Source organism: Etheostoma spectabile, chromosome 24 (genome assembly GCF_008692095.1).
Source record: "Etheostoma spectabile isolate EspeVRDwgs_2016 chromosome 24, UIUC_Espe_1.0, whole genome shotgun sequence".
NCBI classification, from domain to species: domain Eukaryota; kingdom Metazoa; phylum Chordata; class Actinopteri; order Perciformes; family Percidae; genus Etheostoma; species Etheostoma spectabile.
Window position 1 is genome coordinate 7,804,861 of NC_045756.1, and position 15,451 is coordinate 7,820,311.

General features: G+C 41.8%; 2 protein-coding genes across 6 annotated transcripts in view; both read left to right on the plus strand.

Moving 5' to 3' along the window:
* The window catches only part of als2b (alsin Rho guanine nucleotide exchange factor ALS2 b), a 90,412-nt gene extending 81,183 nt beyond the window's left edge, over window positions 1-9,229 (plus strand). For all 5 annotated transcript variants that reach the window (XM_032506474.1, XM_032506476.1, XM_032506477.1 and 2 more), the window contains 7 exons: window positions 621-737; window positions 1,169-1,345; window positions 1,438-1,495; window positions 2,333-2,394; window positions 3,468-3,617; window positions 4,565-4,661; window positions 5,133-9,229. In XM_032506474.1, the coding sequence (XP_032362365.1) occupies window positions 621-737; window positions 1,169-1,345; window positions 1,438-1,495; window positions 2,333-2,394; window positions 3,468-3,617; window positions 4,565-4,661; window positions 5,133-5,171 (700 nt within the window). In that variant the 3' untranslated portion in view covers window positions 5,172-9,229. The remainder of the gene's footprint in view (window positions 1-620; window positions 738-1,168; window positions 1,346-1,437; window positions 1,496-2,332; window positions 2,395-3,467; window positions 3,618-4,564; window positions 4,662-5,132) is intronic.
* Window positions 9,230-10,884: 1,655 nt separating this feature from the next.
* The window catches only part of mpp4b (MAGUK p55 scaffold protein 4b), a 28,966-nt gene continuing 24,399 nt past the window's right edge, over window positions 10,885-15,451 (plus strand). The window contains 6 exon segments of the mRNA XM_032506600.1: window positions 10,885-11,143; window positions 11,859-11,987; window positions 12,103-12,224; window positions 13,857-13,933; window positions 14,589-14,612; window positions 14,614-14,668. Coding sequence (XP_032362491.1) covers window positions 11,930-11,987; window positions 12,103-12,224; window positions 13,857-13,933; window positions 14,589-14,612; window positions 14,614-14,668 — 336 coding nt within the window. The 5' untranslated portion in view covers window positions 10,885-11,143; window positions 11,859-11,929.

A 15,451-nucleotide genomic window follows, 5' to 3' on the forward strand; every position in this document is an offset into this window, starting at 1 on the left:
TACTGTGCATGTGTCAGGAACACACAAACTCACAGAGGTTCCTCCATTTAACTTCATAAAAGAATTATTTTGTAGTTTGTATTTCAAGCTTCATAGCAAAAGAGCTCTGAATGTGACATACAGTATATTTTATTCATTTGATGTTATTAGAGTACAAACACACTTCACAAAAATGTTGGGCGCCTGGGTAGCTCACCTGATAGAGCCTGCGCCCATACATAGAGGTTACTCCTCGACGCAGCGGCCACAGGTTCAACTCCGCCCTGCGGCCCTTTGCTGCATGTCATTCCCCCTTTCTCTCCCCTTTCATGTCTCCAGCTGTCCTATATAAATAAAGGCCTCAAATGCCCCCCAACAAATAAGCTTAAAAATAAAATAAATTTTATTAAATTCAGGTAACGTTACTTGGTAAATACTTAAAATCCACACTGGTTTTCCATTATATAACCAGGACGTTTGCGCTAAATGTCATCCTAGATGGTATTAAAAAGGTCTTCAAAAAGTCTTCAGAGAACCCTGAGGGTGAATTTCAAATAAATGGATATATCCCTGGATGAAGACATGGGTGCTGTTGTTCATCAATATGTTTTTGTTCATGTGTGCTCTTGAATGCTCTGCAGGTTTCTTTTCCCAGACATGCCAGAAGAGGGCGGTCTTATTCCAGAGCCAACCACCAGCATCCAGGACAAGAAGGACCCAGGATCCAGCGATGCCCCGCTAGAGTCACCCAAACCTGGGTAAAGACAGGGCAATGTCCCCTCCACATCCCACACACATTTTCTTTACTCTTGTGATGCTTTCAACGTTTGACTTTTTAATCTACATTTGTTTTGTACGTTTTTGTTCACATTTTTGCCGGTTTTCTACTGTTGTTTTTTTACATTTATTGTAAGTTTGTCTTGTCATAGTTTTACTTTCTTTTTCCTCTGATTTTTTATTTTTATTTTTAATTGTATAGTAGCCAGTAAAAAAATTTACTTCAAGCCATTAGATTTTTTTTTTTGGGACAAATGGAAAAAAGCCTTCACGTTGAACGCGTTATCTCCATTAGCTGATGCAGAAAATCAGCTATTCTTCTTGGGGTCCACAGATCAGATTAAACTCTCCTATCTTGGTCATTAGATGAATCTCTCTCATTAAACTCTCCTATGTGTCTTTTGTCCCTCAGTCGTGTGGTGAGCAGCTCGGCTCTGCTGCTTCCGGTCCTGCTCCCCCGCCTCTACCCGCCGCTCTTCACCCTCTACGCCCTGGAAAAGGAGAGAGAGGACGACGTCTACTGGGAGTGTGTCCTCCGTCTCAACAAGCAGCCGGACCTGGCCCTGCTCGCCTTCCTGGGTGTTCAGCAGTACGTTCACACACCGGCCACTGCAAAAAGAAACTCTTAATTTAACGATTTTCATGTAAAATCCTAAAACATTTTCCCCCCTCTCCCTTTAGAAGATTTTGGCCTGTTTCCATTCCCGTCCCAATGCCTGCACTTGGAGAGAAGCAGCAGGTATTGTTTATTTGTTCACTTTATTTTTACAAGTACAAGTTAAAAAGACGTGCTATTTGCCATCAGACATTTGAATGGACAAAGTAACAGTTTGAGTAACAGATCCTTTAGTTTGACGGTTAGCGGTTTAAAATACTGTAGGATTTTACAGCTTCTCTGAACCTGAAACGATCTGTCACATATCTCCGATTCCAGCTTCTTCAAGACAATATGTGCTAAAGAAGTCCACTGGGACCAACTACTTCCATTAGATCTGAGTATTTATGAGTACCTGAGTGTCACTTAGTTTTGATTCTCACATTGATTTTGACATTCATTCAAGTTAGGTGCTGCCCAAAACAGCTCAGGTGCTGCACCTAACCCTTATAATGGCGGGGAAAACACTGGTATCTGACGCTGGGAGCCACTGAACAAGCATCAATACACAACAACTTGGAAATGAGAACGGTTTGGTCCCATTAACAGTCTATGCTTGGTATACAAACTAATACGGTTAAAGTTAGATGAACGCGCAGACTCTCGGGCTCTCCAGCGCGTTGTTTTGTATTCTCGGCATCTCGAGCAGGCTGTGCCAGGCTTGTTGCCCCCCCCCCGCGCCGGCCTGCATCTCTATCTGGATGTATGACGGCTAGACGAAAAACAAATTGGACACTCCGAATCTCTAGAGGTTGAGGTCGCCTTATAGAACTGCGCTTATGTTTTACATAAAGTACATGGTCCCGTTGTGAAAAGGCACGCACTCCAAAATGGGCACTGCACTATTTTTTTTTTAGTGAACTAAAAATATAATAAATGAGTCTGTCCACTATGAGTCAGAAGAATGTGTGTCTCCTTCAGGTCCTCTCTAGCACCAAGGACGTCTGCTTTGCTTCCGCAGTGGAAACACTACAACAGATCAGGTATGTTTCTGTTCAACAACTATGAAAATATGGTTAAAAAAGTAACACGTGTGAAGGGTCATTTTTTAGCCCAGTGCAGTCAGAACGCACGTAAGAGTCTGAGAACGTAAGAGACGTCTCCTGTTCAACAGCCAATAGACAAGTCAGATTTTAAAGTCAGCTACAGACTATAGATATGAAATGACATATAGTCCATTTTATTTAGATGTTACAAACTGTAAGCTGGTCAAAATGGCAGAGTTTTAGACAGAGCCTCAACGAGCGCCCGCTAGCCCGGTAACTCATATGGTCGAGCTAGCTAGAGAGAGACTGAAGAGAGGGAGCGGCATTTGCACCAAGCAGTGAATCGGAGCAATAAAACGTTTTCACCAATTCATCTCTAGAAATGTAACTGTAGCAAGCATCTCACCATCACTGACGTTATCCACATTCATATTTAGACACGACAAAGGATATCCAGCTACAAAAAGCTGAAAGTCGGAAGTACAAAGAGAAATTCCGTCGGATATCCATCCCCGTCCTCTGTCTCAGTATTGGCGTTCTAACCTGCGTCTGATTTCTGAGGACTATGGTTACCTGGTCCTCAGATCTCTGCAGGGTAAATCCAGACAGCTAGCTAGACTATCTGTCCAATCTGAGGACTATGGTTACCTGGTCCTCAGATCTCTGCAGGGTAAATCCAGACAGCTAGCGAGACTATCTGTCCATTCTGAGTTTTCTGTTGACGACTAAAACCACTTCTGAACGTACACGTCCCACCAAAACAAGCTCCTTCCCAAGGCTATTTTGCAGCGGCACCGTGGCTCTGTCCGACGCTAAGCGCCCCCAGGACAATTGTGATTGGTTTAAAGAAATGCTAATAAATCAGAGCATGTTTGACGTGGATTAGCCAGACCTTCCTCCCCAGCGCTGTGGAGGGATGCGATACCACATTGGTGTGAAGTGGCAGGTTTGGGAGCGTTGCAGACCGCCGCTTTTGCAAGTAGCTGCTGGTTTCATCTCTGAACTGGAGCTTTAGATTAACTCCTCTTCATTCACCCTACGACTTTCCTTGATTCATGTTTTGTTTGCAGCACAACATTCACCCCGTCAGATAAGCTGCAGTTGATCCAGCTCACCTTCGAGGAAATCACCCAGGAGGTTCAGGCGCTGTTGAAGCAGGACTTCCTGTGGTCCATGGACGACCTTTTCCCCGTCTTCCTCTACGTGGTGCTGCGTGCACGGTCAGCCCCCAAACCACACCCTATCATACACTTAATACACACATGATGATGATGAGGCGGCGGAGAGCTTATGCTTGTGTTGGAAGTCAAGTGTCAATCACTATGTTTACATGCAAACCAAGATTCCACTATTATTCAGAATAAGACAATACTACAACGCAATATTCCGAATAAGGCATTTTTCTGATTGTTTCGATTACAGGGTTTCCGCGGGGTCTTAAAATCAAAATTGAACCTTAAAAAGTCTTACATTTTGTATTGTGTTCTAAGTCTTAAATAATTTGTCTTGTGTCTTAATTTTCTTACGTCCATGTAACGCCTCTAGTGTCCATTGAAATGCTTTTTTTTTTTTTATTCTTTCAATAGTCCAAATATATATTTGCTGTGTATGTACGGATCAGCATTACTCCGTGTCGCGTTTAGTCAGTTTGAATACGTTTTATTTACTTGGGAAGTACGTTTGTGACTCTGCATGTCGTTGTACTGTAATGTCGTGATGGTAGGTCTTTAATTTCTGCCAAAGTTACCCACAATCCATCTGGTGTAACTCAACTATTTATTATAGTACAATAATACAGAACCCAAATATTACAAGTTATTCTCTCTAGTGTATGTAGTGTGTATGTAGTGTATACCCATGTATGTTGCTCCAGAGCTATTATTATATTATAATCAGTCTTGTCTAAAAGCCAGGGATCGACTGATGCTGGTTTTAATTAAGTTAGACTCATTAAGTGTGACTCAGTGGTGAAGCAGTCCGAAGCAGAGGGACAGACACAGAGCTGTAGCCGAGCCAAGGTAGAGCACTTCTTAATTCATTAACTGTGTCGGTTATCAGGCAAATAATACGCCGACATCGGTCTATCACTACCAAAAACTAAAAGCTCCAAAACCTCTAAATCATGCTTAACAGACTTGGAGACGTTTTTTTTTGTTTTTTTTTCCAGAATCAGGAACCTGGGGTCAGAGGTCAGCCTGATCGAAGACTTGATGGACCCCTGTGTGCAGCACGGAGAGCATGGGATCATGTTCACCACACTCAAGGTAACACACACACATGCACACACACACTCACAAAGACACAGACAAATACACACACACAGACAAATACACACACACACACGCCTGTCAATAAATCATTTCTGAAATTTGCATATTAAACTGGCCCTACAAAAGAAGCATAACACCTTTTATACAAACCAAATATTGTTGATATGATTTAAAAAAATGTTTTTATTAAACACATGTGACTGTGAATCCTCAGGATGAACAGTATCTGTGGATGGCTACCTTAGTGACTGTTAGCCTATCATTAATGGGGAGTTTTTAGCAATTAGGCTGATTTATAATTGCTGACTTTTTATTTTTTAAATGAACAACTATTCGGTGGCCCCCCTGCAGTAACTCTGAGGACCCCATATTAGAGATCTCTGCTTTAAGGGGTTTTGAAGCCCACTGTTTCTGGACCTCACTGGTCCATACGTCTTTTTATTTGTGCGTCCTGCCCGCCTCCAGGCTTGTTACTACCAGATCCAGCACGAGAAGATCACTTAAGACGAGCGCGGCGTCACTTTCCCGCCGTCCCGTCCCTGCCATCACAGCAAATGGCCGGGGCCAACGGTCAGCGAGGCTTCTCAGGATGACTGGTTTCGAGCGGCAGCCAATGGGAAGCGGAGGAATCGTACCAACAGGTTGCCGACGGCTCCATCTGCCGCTATCGTGGCGATGCATGTATTCCCCTCTCTCCGACACACACACACACACACACACACACACACACACACACACACACACAAACACACAATCTTTCCCCCTTTTTTAAGTGACCTCTTCCAGCTTCTTATGCACTGATCTTGAAGGAACATGTGTGAATAGCGTCGCTGTTATGATCGACTGCCAGAGATGAGCCACTTCATACCGTCCAGTGTGAAACTGTCCACAGCTGAAAAGACGGACTTCCTGTGGGAAATCCTAGCTGACGTTGTCACCTGGGAGGAAATTCCGGATTCAGACCAGTGTTTTTTGTTTGTTTTTTGCCAATGACTTGTTTGTTTTCTGGTTTATCTTCTCACAGTCAGCATACTGTGAAGTACTATGAAGAATCAATTTCTATTAGCATAAAAAACTACTTTTTCAGCACAGAAAACCTTCTCTTTTTTCAGCTTTGGCTTAATAATCTTTGTATCATTTGTTTTTTAGTTTTTCAAAATAAAAGCAAAAACTGACTTGATTCCTCAATACTGATTTATAAACCCAAAATGAAAAAAAAAGAAAGACGTGTTTTCCCAATTTCCGATTATTATTATTATTATTATTATTATTTATTTATTTTTCAAGCGTTTCATCCAATTTAGAAAAAGAAAATATCAACTAACGCAAATTGCCTGACCCAAAAGGCATCTTCACCTTTGCATTTTTTTTTTTGCTTTTTGGTTTTATTTTGAAAAACAAATGATATTAACTTAGCCGGCTCTGGCACCATCTTTGTTTTTCTTTAAGACAGATTCAGCTCCATGACTTGTTTCTGAAGCCGAACACTTTTCAAGAAACAGTTGTAAAAATGTATCCGTTGACTTGAAAAAGCACACATGCTCCAAACGCACACTTGATGACTCTTAAAGTACCGCGGACGTTTAGTTCCCCAGCTTTTGACAGGAAGTAGGACAAAGTAAAATCACAGCGCCACTAATGCAAAAACCAGGCGGGGGAAAAAAATAAAGCTTTGCAGGAAGAAATGTTTTTCATAGACAATCTCTGAGCCATTTGTGTGTTTCTGGGCCTAGTTCACAGTATCGACACAGGGCTGCCAAATCTGAAAAAGTATGGGGTTAACCCTTGTGTGACGCATCATCCTCCTGGGTCAAAACTAAAAATGTTTTCTGATGTTGATTGATGATTGTCTCTTTTTTTGTTGTTGACAAAAACCCATTTTTTATGTTTTTCACTTCTGTGTATGAACACCACTAACACCAAGTTATTCCTCGTTTTAATTTTTGGGGAATTCATGGTCAATAAATGTCTTTTGTAGGAGATTATACATAATTCTTGAGTTAAAAAAAGCAGAAATTATGAATAGTTTAGACTAATATTTAAGGAAGGATAATGACTGAAGGGTCAACTTTCAGTTGGGATACTTAAAAAAAAAAAAGGCAAAAAATTTGAATAAAACACACAAAATTCAATGAAAGTACAGATCCAATATTTTTTGTTGTACTTGCACAGTGCGTTGAATGGAACCATCCATGTTATTTTTGGGTAATCTAACTTTGGTAGCTAAAAAGATATAAAAAATGGGTTAAATTTGACCCGATGACAACACAAGGGTTAAAATCGGGGTCTTGTTCTTTAGTTTCAATACACTAACAGTTATGCCTCTCCAAAGATGGCAATTTTAAGTTTTTCAGATGAACTGAAGTGTTAAAGTGATGCAAAAAAGGATCCTTCTCGAGTTAAATGCAGGGTCAGAAAACTGAAACAGGGCTGTTTCTTAGGTCCCGAACGCTTTTAGAGATGCACGTTTTTGGGTTTTTTCCAGGACCTGTTTCTTAACCAATGGTGTCATGTTGTGGTTTGTTATGCTGTACATCCTACTTTCTGTTTTTTTAACAGTAGTGGAAGTTGATCTGCAGGTTCCCTCCGACAGAGATCCCCTGGATTCCCACTGACGTCCAATAGGAATTGAGGTTTTGGGAGACACTCAACCAAGCTAAAAGAATAATCGTATGAGTTTTGTATTATTGTGTTGTTGTAGATAACGGTGGTCATTGCAGGTGGGGAGAGAAGTCAGCGCATTTTTCATGAACCTAACTGCCATCTGACGTATTGTTACACCTGTTTGTCTGTTAGCAATGAATGGAAAAAGCTTTTTTTTTTTTTACTTAAGCTTAATTTTGGATTTTACCGGCTGCAGTTGGCTCGACCCTTGTGTTGTCTTCCCGACAACTTTTTGTTTTTCCGGGTCCAAATTTAAAATTAAGGTTTTGGTCGTCTTTTTCAACACTTTTTTTGGACACTTTTTCCGATGTTTTTGTCTTTTGTCTTTTTGCTTTTTGCTTGTTGTTGTTGTTGTTGTTCTTCTTTGTTTCCCACCTATTTGAAGCTTTTTCCTACATTTCAACCGCTTTGTCACTTTTCTGATGCTTCTGTGCTATAAAATTCAAATTCAATGAATGTAGTAAACTGATCAGTTATTTTACTTGTTAAGAGCGTTGTATGGAACTATCCACATTATTTTGTTTGAAAGAAACCCAAATTTCTGATTTAGAAACTTTTTGAAAAAAACAGGAGGGTTAATGCAAACACTGTTTTTTACATGTGATGTTCAAAGCTGATTCTGCGCCATCTGTTAATACTGACTGTTCTTTTTTTTTTTCAAACCATTACAGCAGAAACTGTCAGACGTTGGTTTATTTTGTGATTTGCGTCACACATGCCAGTTTAAAAAAGGGCTTAGGGAGGGATTCAGAGGATGCCCAAGCCTTTATATCTAATTTGAAATGTCATGGCTTTTGTTTTTGGCAGATTAATAATAATACAGCCTGTGGATCATAGTCCTCTTATTTATTTTTGTTTTTGTGAAGGAACTAAATTAAGGTGAAGCTGAGGTTTCCCCCGTGCAGGATATTGAAAATCTAGCAACAGCATATAGGCGTCAAAACTGTTTAAATGTAAAGCTCTTGTCGTCAGTGGTGGAGTCCTCGATTCCTGGACCTGGACTCAAGTCCCTATTCGCTGGACTTGTGACTGGACTAGGACTCGTAAACTGATGACTTGGACTCGGAAAACATTGTTGGATGATTGTTCTGACTACTTTAATGTGTAATAGGCAGCGATGGAGTACTCGAGTCCTGGACTCGGACTGGAGTTGCTATTCTCTGGACTTGGACTCAGGTACTGGAGACTCGACTCGGACTTGACTCAGACTCAACAGTTGATGACTCGGACTCAGACTCAAACTGGGGACTCAAGACTTGACTCAGACTTGGCAGTTGGTGACTCGAGACTTGACTTTCGGCAAAGGAGAGAAAACCATTCTCCATGTACAACATTATTTTGTCAAAAACGGAGACTTTAACTTTTGTGCTGTTCTTTAAAACAAATTCTTATTTGACTTTGTTCAGTATGTTGTGTGAATGCGGTTTCATAATTCCGCTATGATTTCCATCCATGTCCCTGAAGCTCGTCTAATTTTGCACGTGAAAACGAAGGACTAAAGCAGTATTTTCAGTGGACAACACCACTGCTTTATTGTAACTCTTGTACCGTTAACTGACTCACTTACATGAAGTGTTATTTTACAATCCAAAAACTGAAAAGTTATAGATATCACCTGAATAACAAGAATGCTCATAAGCTCATGTTGGGATCATGTCCTCAACACATGTTTACTATGAAAACACCACACGCAGATCACACATTGTACATTGTGTGTGTGTGTGTGTGGGGGGGGTGGACTGTTTTGTCAATGGACTTGGTGTTTACTGGTTGACATTTTGTGTTTTCAGCTGGCTGACATGACTCCCACCTGTGTCTTTTACATGATGTCAAATCTATTGTACCTTTTAAATAATAACCGAGGGCAATAAACTCATTTGATGGACGTTGCTAACTAATCTGATCCTACAGTTTGTGTGTGTTATACCGACAGAAATTAAATGTGATACAAAATAATTGTTTCCAGGTTCATATGAGGATATTGCTGCTGTAACATTCGCAGATAGTCGCTGTAATTGTATTATTTTCTCCCTGAATGGATTGCCATTTACAATATGATTCTGTACAACATCAAAACACTGAGATACTGTGAGATTTTAGCTGTTCATTTAAACATAAAGGGTTTACAGCATATGTGTAAAAGTTAATCATTTTAACTGTTTAAATAGCATTATTACTGACTGTACTCAGTTATATTTTTTGATTTGTCTGATAACCTTTTACAACATTTTGTCCCTTCAGGGTTTTATATTCAACATTGGCTTTTGAATGGGTAAGCTCAAGTAAAGAAATTGACTAATTTTACTAAAAAATAAAAATAAGTTATTAGAGAATTCTCACTTTCTGTAACGTTGCAGCAGAACTACAGCTATAACATGGCATAACGTGGCATTTTGGGAAATGGAAAGTGATCAAGGGTGGATTTTCATTTTTTATTTGCAAATGCTTCTTTTTTTTGCAGGTCATTTGGAGTTTGGCTTGCAGATTACTCTTAAAAAAGAGTTGTTCACAGCAGCAGCCATCTTCTTTGTTTTCAAGTAGCAGGGAATTTCCACGGAACCGTCACAACTCTGCGGTCTTTACATTAAGCCCGCCCACCGACTCTATACACGATGTCATAGGCCCGACAGGAAGTTGGTTGCTGGACGACCCTGGCTGAAATAACATTTGCTGCCGTTAGGTTGCATCTAGAGTTCTAGGCTAGGAAATGGTGTACTCAAACACTGGTGACTCGAGACTTGACTCAGACTCAAAAGTTGGTCACTCGGATTTGGACTCTTACTCGAACACCGGTGACTCAAGACTTGACCCCGACTCAACAGTTGGTGACTCGGACTTGGACTCGTACTCAAACACCGGTGACTCAAGACTTGACTCAGACTCAACAGTTGGTGACTCGGACTTGGACTCAGACTCAACAGTTGGTGACTCGGACTTGGACTCGTACTCAAACACTAGTGACTTCAGACTTGACTCAGACTCAACAGTTAGTGACTCAGACTTGGACTCGTACTCGAACACCGGTGACTCAAGACTTGACTCAGACTCAACAGTTGGTGACTCAGACTTGGACTCGTACTCGAACACCGGTGACTCAAGACTTGACTCAGACTCAACAGTTGGTGACTCGGCCTCTAACACTAGTGACTTGAGACTTGACTCAGACTCAACAGTTGGTGACTTGGACTCGTACTCGAACACTAGTGACTCAAGATTTGACTCTGACTCAACAGTTGGTGCCTCAAGACTTGACTTTTGGGAAAGGAGAGGAAAAAAAGCATGCTCCATGTATAACATTATTTTGTTATTGTTTGACGCTGAAACTGTTCTGGAGGAAGAGCCCCCCCCCGCCCCCCAATGTTGAAACCAAACCAACCCCCCCTGGAGGGAAACCCAGGACATTTCTCTCAACTGTGAGGCCCATATGCTTAAGAACCGTTTATCACCTTTGAGCCTTTTTCCTCCTCCTTTTCCTCTCCTCACAGCTCCTCCTGCGTGCTGCTAAAAGCTGAAAGAGTTAAGAAGATTTGGAACCGGCTTCCGGTGGCCAGGGGCAGGCAGCTCACTGGCCCAGGATTAAGTGGGATCGGGGGAGATTACAGCCCTCTCTTTCTCTCTCTCTCCCTCTCTATCTCTCTCCCCCTCTCTCTCTTGTTTCATGCAGCTCGATGAAAGTGAAGTGCTTCGTCCAGTCTCCGGGGAATAGATTTTCCCCATCATATACACATTTTCCTGCAGGTATTGCTGCTAAAACCCTCCGGAGTTGCAGGATATACGCTTGTGGCATCCTTGATTCTGATACAGCCATAAAGGTAAGATGCCTATTCATTTATTTTACTTCTTTTTGAGGAGGGCTTTTAAAGAAAGGCCACAGAAATTGTCCTCTCCCTCTACATTAACAGAAACCTCCTCGAGGACTTTTATTTCTTACAAGCAATCCTTTTATTTGAACTTAACACATCACGTGTCTTTTCAATATAATTGTGATGGTTAAAGGCTCTGGTCAGTCGACTCCCCGAGGTCCAACAAGCGCCTCGGAACACACCGAAGCAACACCGACTTGAGCATACGTTCTGCACGTGTCGTGATAATTCTCCATGGCAACAGGCGGCGCTAATCTGCATTGTCGCCCAAAAAATGAAAACCAGAAATGACGTCTATGGGTCTGGCTTCTTCCGAATTTTAAACCCGACCATAATGGCGGCTGGTACGGAACAATTTTATTATAATAGTTCACTGAAACATGTTTTTGAAAATATTTTAAGCGAGGAATAGGCCGTGCAGTTGCTAAATCTGTGTGTTTTTTTATCAAGAAACGTCAATTTGTCGTCAGATTTGGGAGTCATTCGTCACGCTCATCCCGTTTGTCATTTCCAGGAAGTGTTGTAACATAAGTGCACTGATTCGCTAGTCAAGGGCTAGCACTCCACCAATCAGGTTGGTCATTGAGTCCGACTGCCCACTGGCCGATTCAACAAGTCAAATCAGTGCAAATAACTGTTTATCACTTTCCTTTGACTTCTCCAGGTTTCTCCAGTCCGTTTAAGCAGTCAGCTGGAAGGGGGGAAGGGGGCAAAGGTCAGGGGAGTCCCGGGACCATGAGGCAGGCGGTGGAGGCTCAGGTGTTGAGCCCGCACTGTGAGCTAGGAGAACACGGTCAGTATAGGATGACTTCACTTGTATATTTTATTACATTAATACAATAGCTGTTGGAGCCAAACTTATGATTTTGGTATTAATAATCCCCCTGGTGTTTGTTTGTGCGCCGCAGGCCTTCGTCAGATCCTGACCGATGTGATCACAGAGGTGAGGAAGTCGGTGAACCAGGACGTTGACGGAGCTGAGATCCTCCACGGGCTCCTAAACGCCTCCTGGCTGCAGTCGCTGCTCAAGGTCTGAGAACTACGGTGGCCGACAAGGGCCAACGCACTGCAACTTAGTGAACACACACGCAAATAGACAAAACACAAGCAAATTAAGAAAACATCTTCATAAATCTGACAACACACGCGCAGCATGTAGGAAACGCGCTTGCCAATAAACACAACACAACCACATTACACAAATCTCTTTTATATAGACCTTAGTGGTCCTCTAATACTGTATCTGAAGTCTCTTTTATCTAGACCTTAGTGGGGGGCCATAGGCAGGCTGGGTACAGAATTCCATTCACTAGAGCCAGTCCCACTATGAGCTTTCCTTAGTATGTGCCATTTCTGAGTTTGTAGCTTTTGAGAGGGGGGGGGCATAGGCAGGCTGGGGGCTCAAATTAATGTTAAAAAACCTCATAAAGTGACATTTTCATGCCATGGGACCTTTAAGTTTCAGTATGTTTGCCCCTGTCGGCCATCCTGAAAAGGAACTTTATTCTTTGATGTGGCTCTGCCCAAAATAAATCAGTTTTGATATCCCATTGTTTGTTTCCAGTGATTATTCTAGTGCTTTCTCATATCTTTTGTTCGATGTTGTTGTGTATTTTGTTGGTAGCCTTTGTTATAACCCAGTCTTGGTTATAACATGTGTCTTTGTTTCCAAGTTTAAGTTGCCTGCCTGGAAGGGGAAAAAGATCACGTTTGTTAGAAGTTTATTTGGATTTTCCTTACATTCCTACTATATTGAAGGACCTTGGAAAGAAAAGAGAGATATTTCCACTCTAGCTACAGTGCAGGAGACACATACATAAAATACAAGGAATCAGGAGTAAAAGTGCCAGTTTGCTTATTTTTTAGAGCTAAAATCTCCTTTTTTATTAATATAAAATCTCCTTAATTAAATCTGTTGTCCTGCGCCTGGCATCCTAAATATGGGATGGGATGTGCATACAACTAACTCTTACAGTTGAAAGCACACGTATAGCAGCGTAGCTTATCCATCTGTCTGTTCATACCGGGCGCGTAGCGTCCACGCGATCGTTTCGGCGTCTCCTCTATTTCTTGAGCGAGTGTGTCAATCCGGGCAGGTAATCACATACAGGATGCTTTACAAAAACAAAAAAACCATTTCAAAATAAAACACCTTTAGGTCATGGTGATTTTGGCTGTCTTGACTTCTAACAGTGAGATATGCAAGACACACACACACACGCACACACTGACACAGACACACACTGACACATACACACACAGACACACACATACACTTTGACACACATACTCACACACTCTCTCTCACACACACACACACCACAAACACCACACACACACACCACTCACACATCACGGACCACACACACCATCACACACACACACACACACACACACACAGACACACACACACACTGAGACACTCACATCCGGTATGAATGGCCCGGGCTCACGTACCTGTGCTTCAGGGGCTTACACACCCGGTGTGTTTTCAGTGTTACTGCAGAAAACAAAGTCATTTAAGGACTATAAAAGGGAAATTTGGCCTTTGTTCATTTATTAAAAGCCTCACAGTATTTGAGGATATTCTTGGTGCCGTCATGCTTCCACTGAAAAATACTCCAACTGCTTCAGATATAAATCATTTAACATTGTTTTTCAGGTTTACGAGTGTCTTCAAACGTATCTCAGGGACGCCCCAGCCCCAGCTCTGGACTACGCCTCAGGACTTTCCCTTCAGGTTACACTTCATTTTGGGTTTTATCAGAAATTTGTTGCTTGCAGTTACTTTTTAGAAGGCTTTAAAAAAAACAAAAACAAAAAACAATTTTGCTTAATTTTTTGTGTTATTCGTTTTTTTGTCGCCTTTCTTGAGTTTTTGTTGCCTTGTTCTTAGCTTTTTTTTCAAAGTCTTTGGAGCTTTTTTCAATGTTTTTATCACCTTTTTCACTTTGTTTTGACTTTTTAAGAAGACAATGGTTTGACGCCTAGGAAAGAAGTTAAAAGGTTAAAATTTAAAGATATAAAGTTCTGAGGTACAAAGATTTGTACGAAATACTCAAGTTTTTGTTTTTTGTTGCCTTGTTTTAGATTTTTTATCGAAATCTTTGGAGCTATTTCTAAGTTTTTGGCTCTTTTTTTGCCCTATTTGAATTTTTTTTATTCCGTTTTTTTGTTGCCTTTCTTAAGTTTTTGTTGCCTTGTTTTCAATTTTTTTTTTAACTAAAAAATGATGGAAACGTGGTTTGTTGCTGTGTGTGTGTGTGTGTGTGTGTGTGTGTGTGTGTTTGTGTGGTGTGTGTGTGTGTGTGTGTGTGTGTGTGTGTGTGTGTGTGTGTGTGTGTGTGTGTGTGTGTGTGTGTGTGTGTGTGTGTGTGTGTGTGTGTGTGTGTGTAGTTCTGATTGACATCAGAGCGCTGCGGATGCTCTGAAGACACCAGAGCTTCCCGCCTCCTGAGACAGCCGCACCTGCAGGTAACATGTCACGGTTCATTCTCTTTTTCCGTCCCCTTCTCTTTTCTTGTGTAGGCGTGGATTTCTGAGGACTCGTACCTGGTCCTCAGATCTCTGCGGGTAATCCAGACAGCAGCTAGACTACTGTCCATCTGAGGACTTGGTTACTGGTCCTCGATTTCTGCAGGGTAAATCCAGACAGCTAGCTAGACTATCTGTCCAATCTGAGGACTATGGTTACCTGGTCCTCAATCTCTGCAGGGTAAATCCAGACAGCTAGCTAGACTATCTGTCCAATCTGAGGACTATGGTTACCTGTTCCTCAGATCTCTGCAGGGTAATCCAGACAGCTAGCTAGACTATCTGTCCAATCTGAGACTATGGTTACCGTCCTCGATTTCTGCAGGGTAAATCCAGACAGCTAGCTAGACTATCTGTCCTCTGGACTATGGTTACCTGGTCCTCGATCTCTGCAGGGTAAATCCGACGCTAGCTAGACTATCTCCAATCTGAGGACTATGGTTACCTGGTCCTCAGGTCTCTGCAGGGTAAATCCAGACAGCTAGCTAGACTATCGTCCAATCTGAGGACTATGGTTACCTGGTCTCGGTCTCTGCAGGGTAAAGTCCAGACAGCTAGCTAGACTATCTGTCCAATCTGAGTTTTCTGTTGACGACTAAAACTACTTCTGAACGTCCACATGTCCCACCAAAACAACTTCCTTCCCGAGGATATTTTGCAGCGGCATCGTGGCTCCGTCCGGTGCTTAGCTCCACCCAAGACAATTGTGATTGGTTTAAAGAA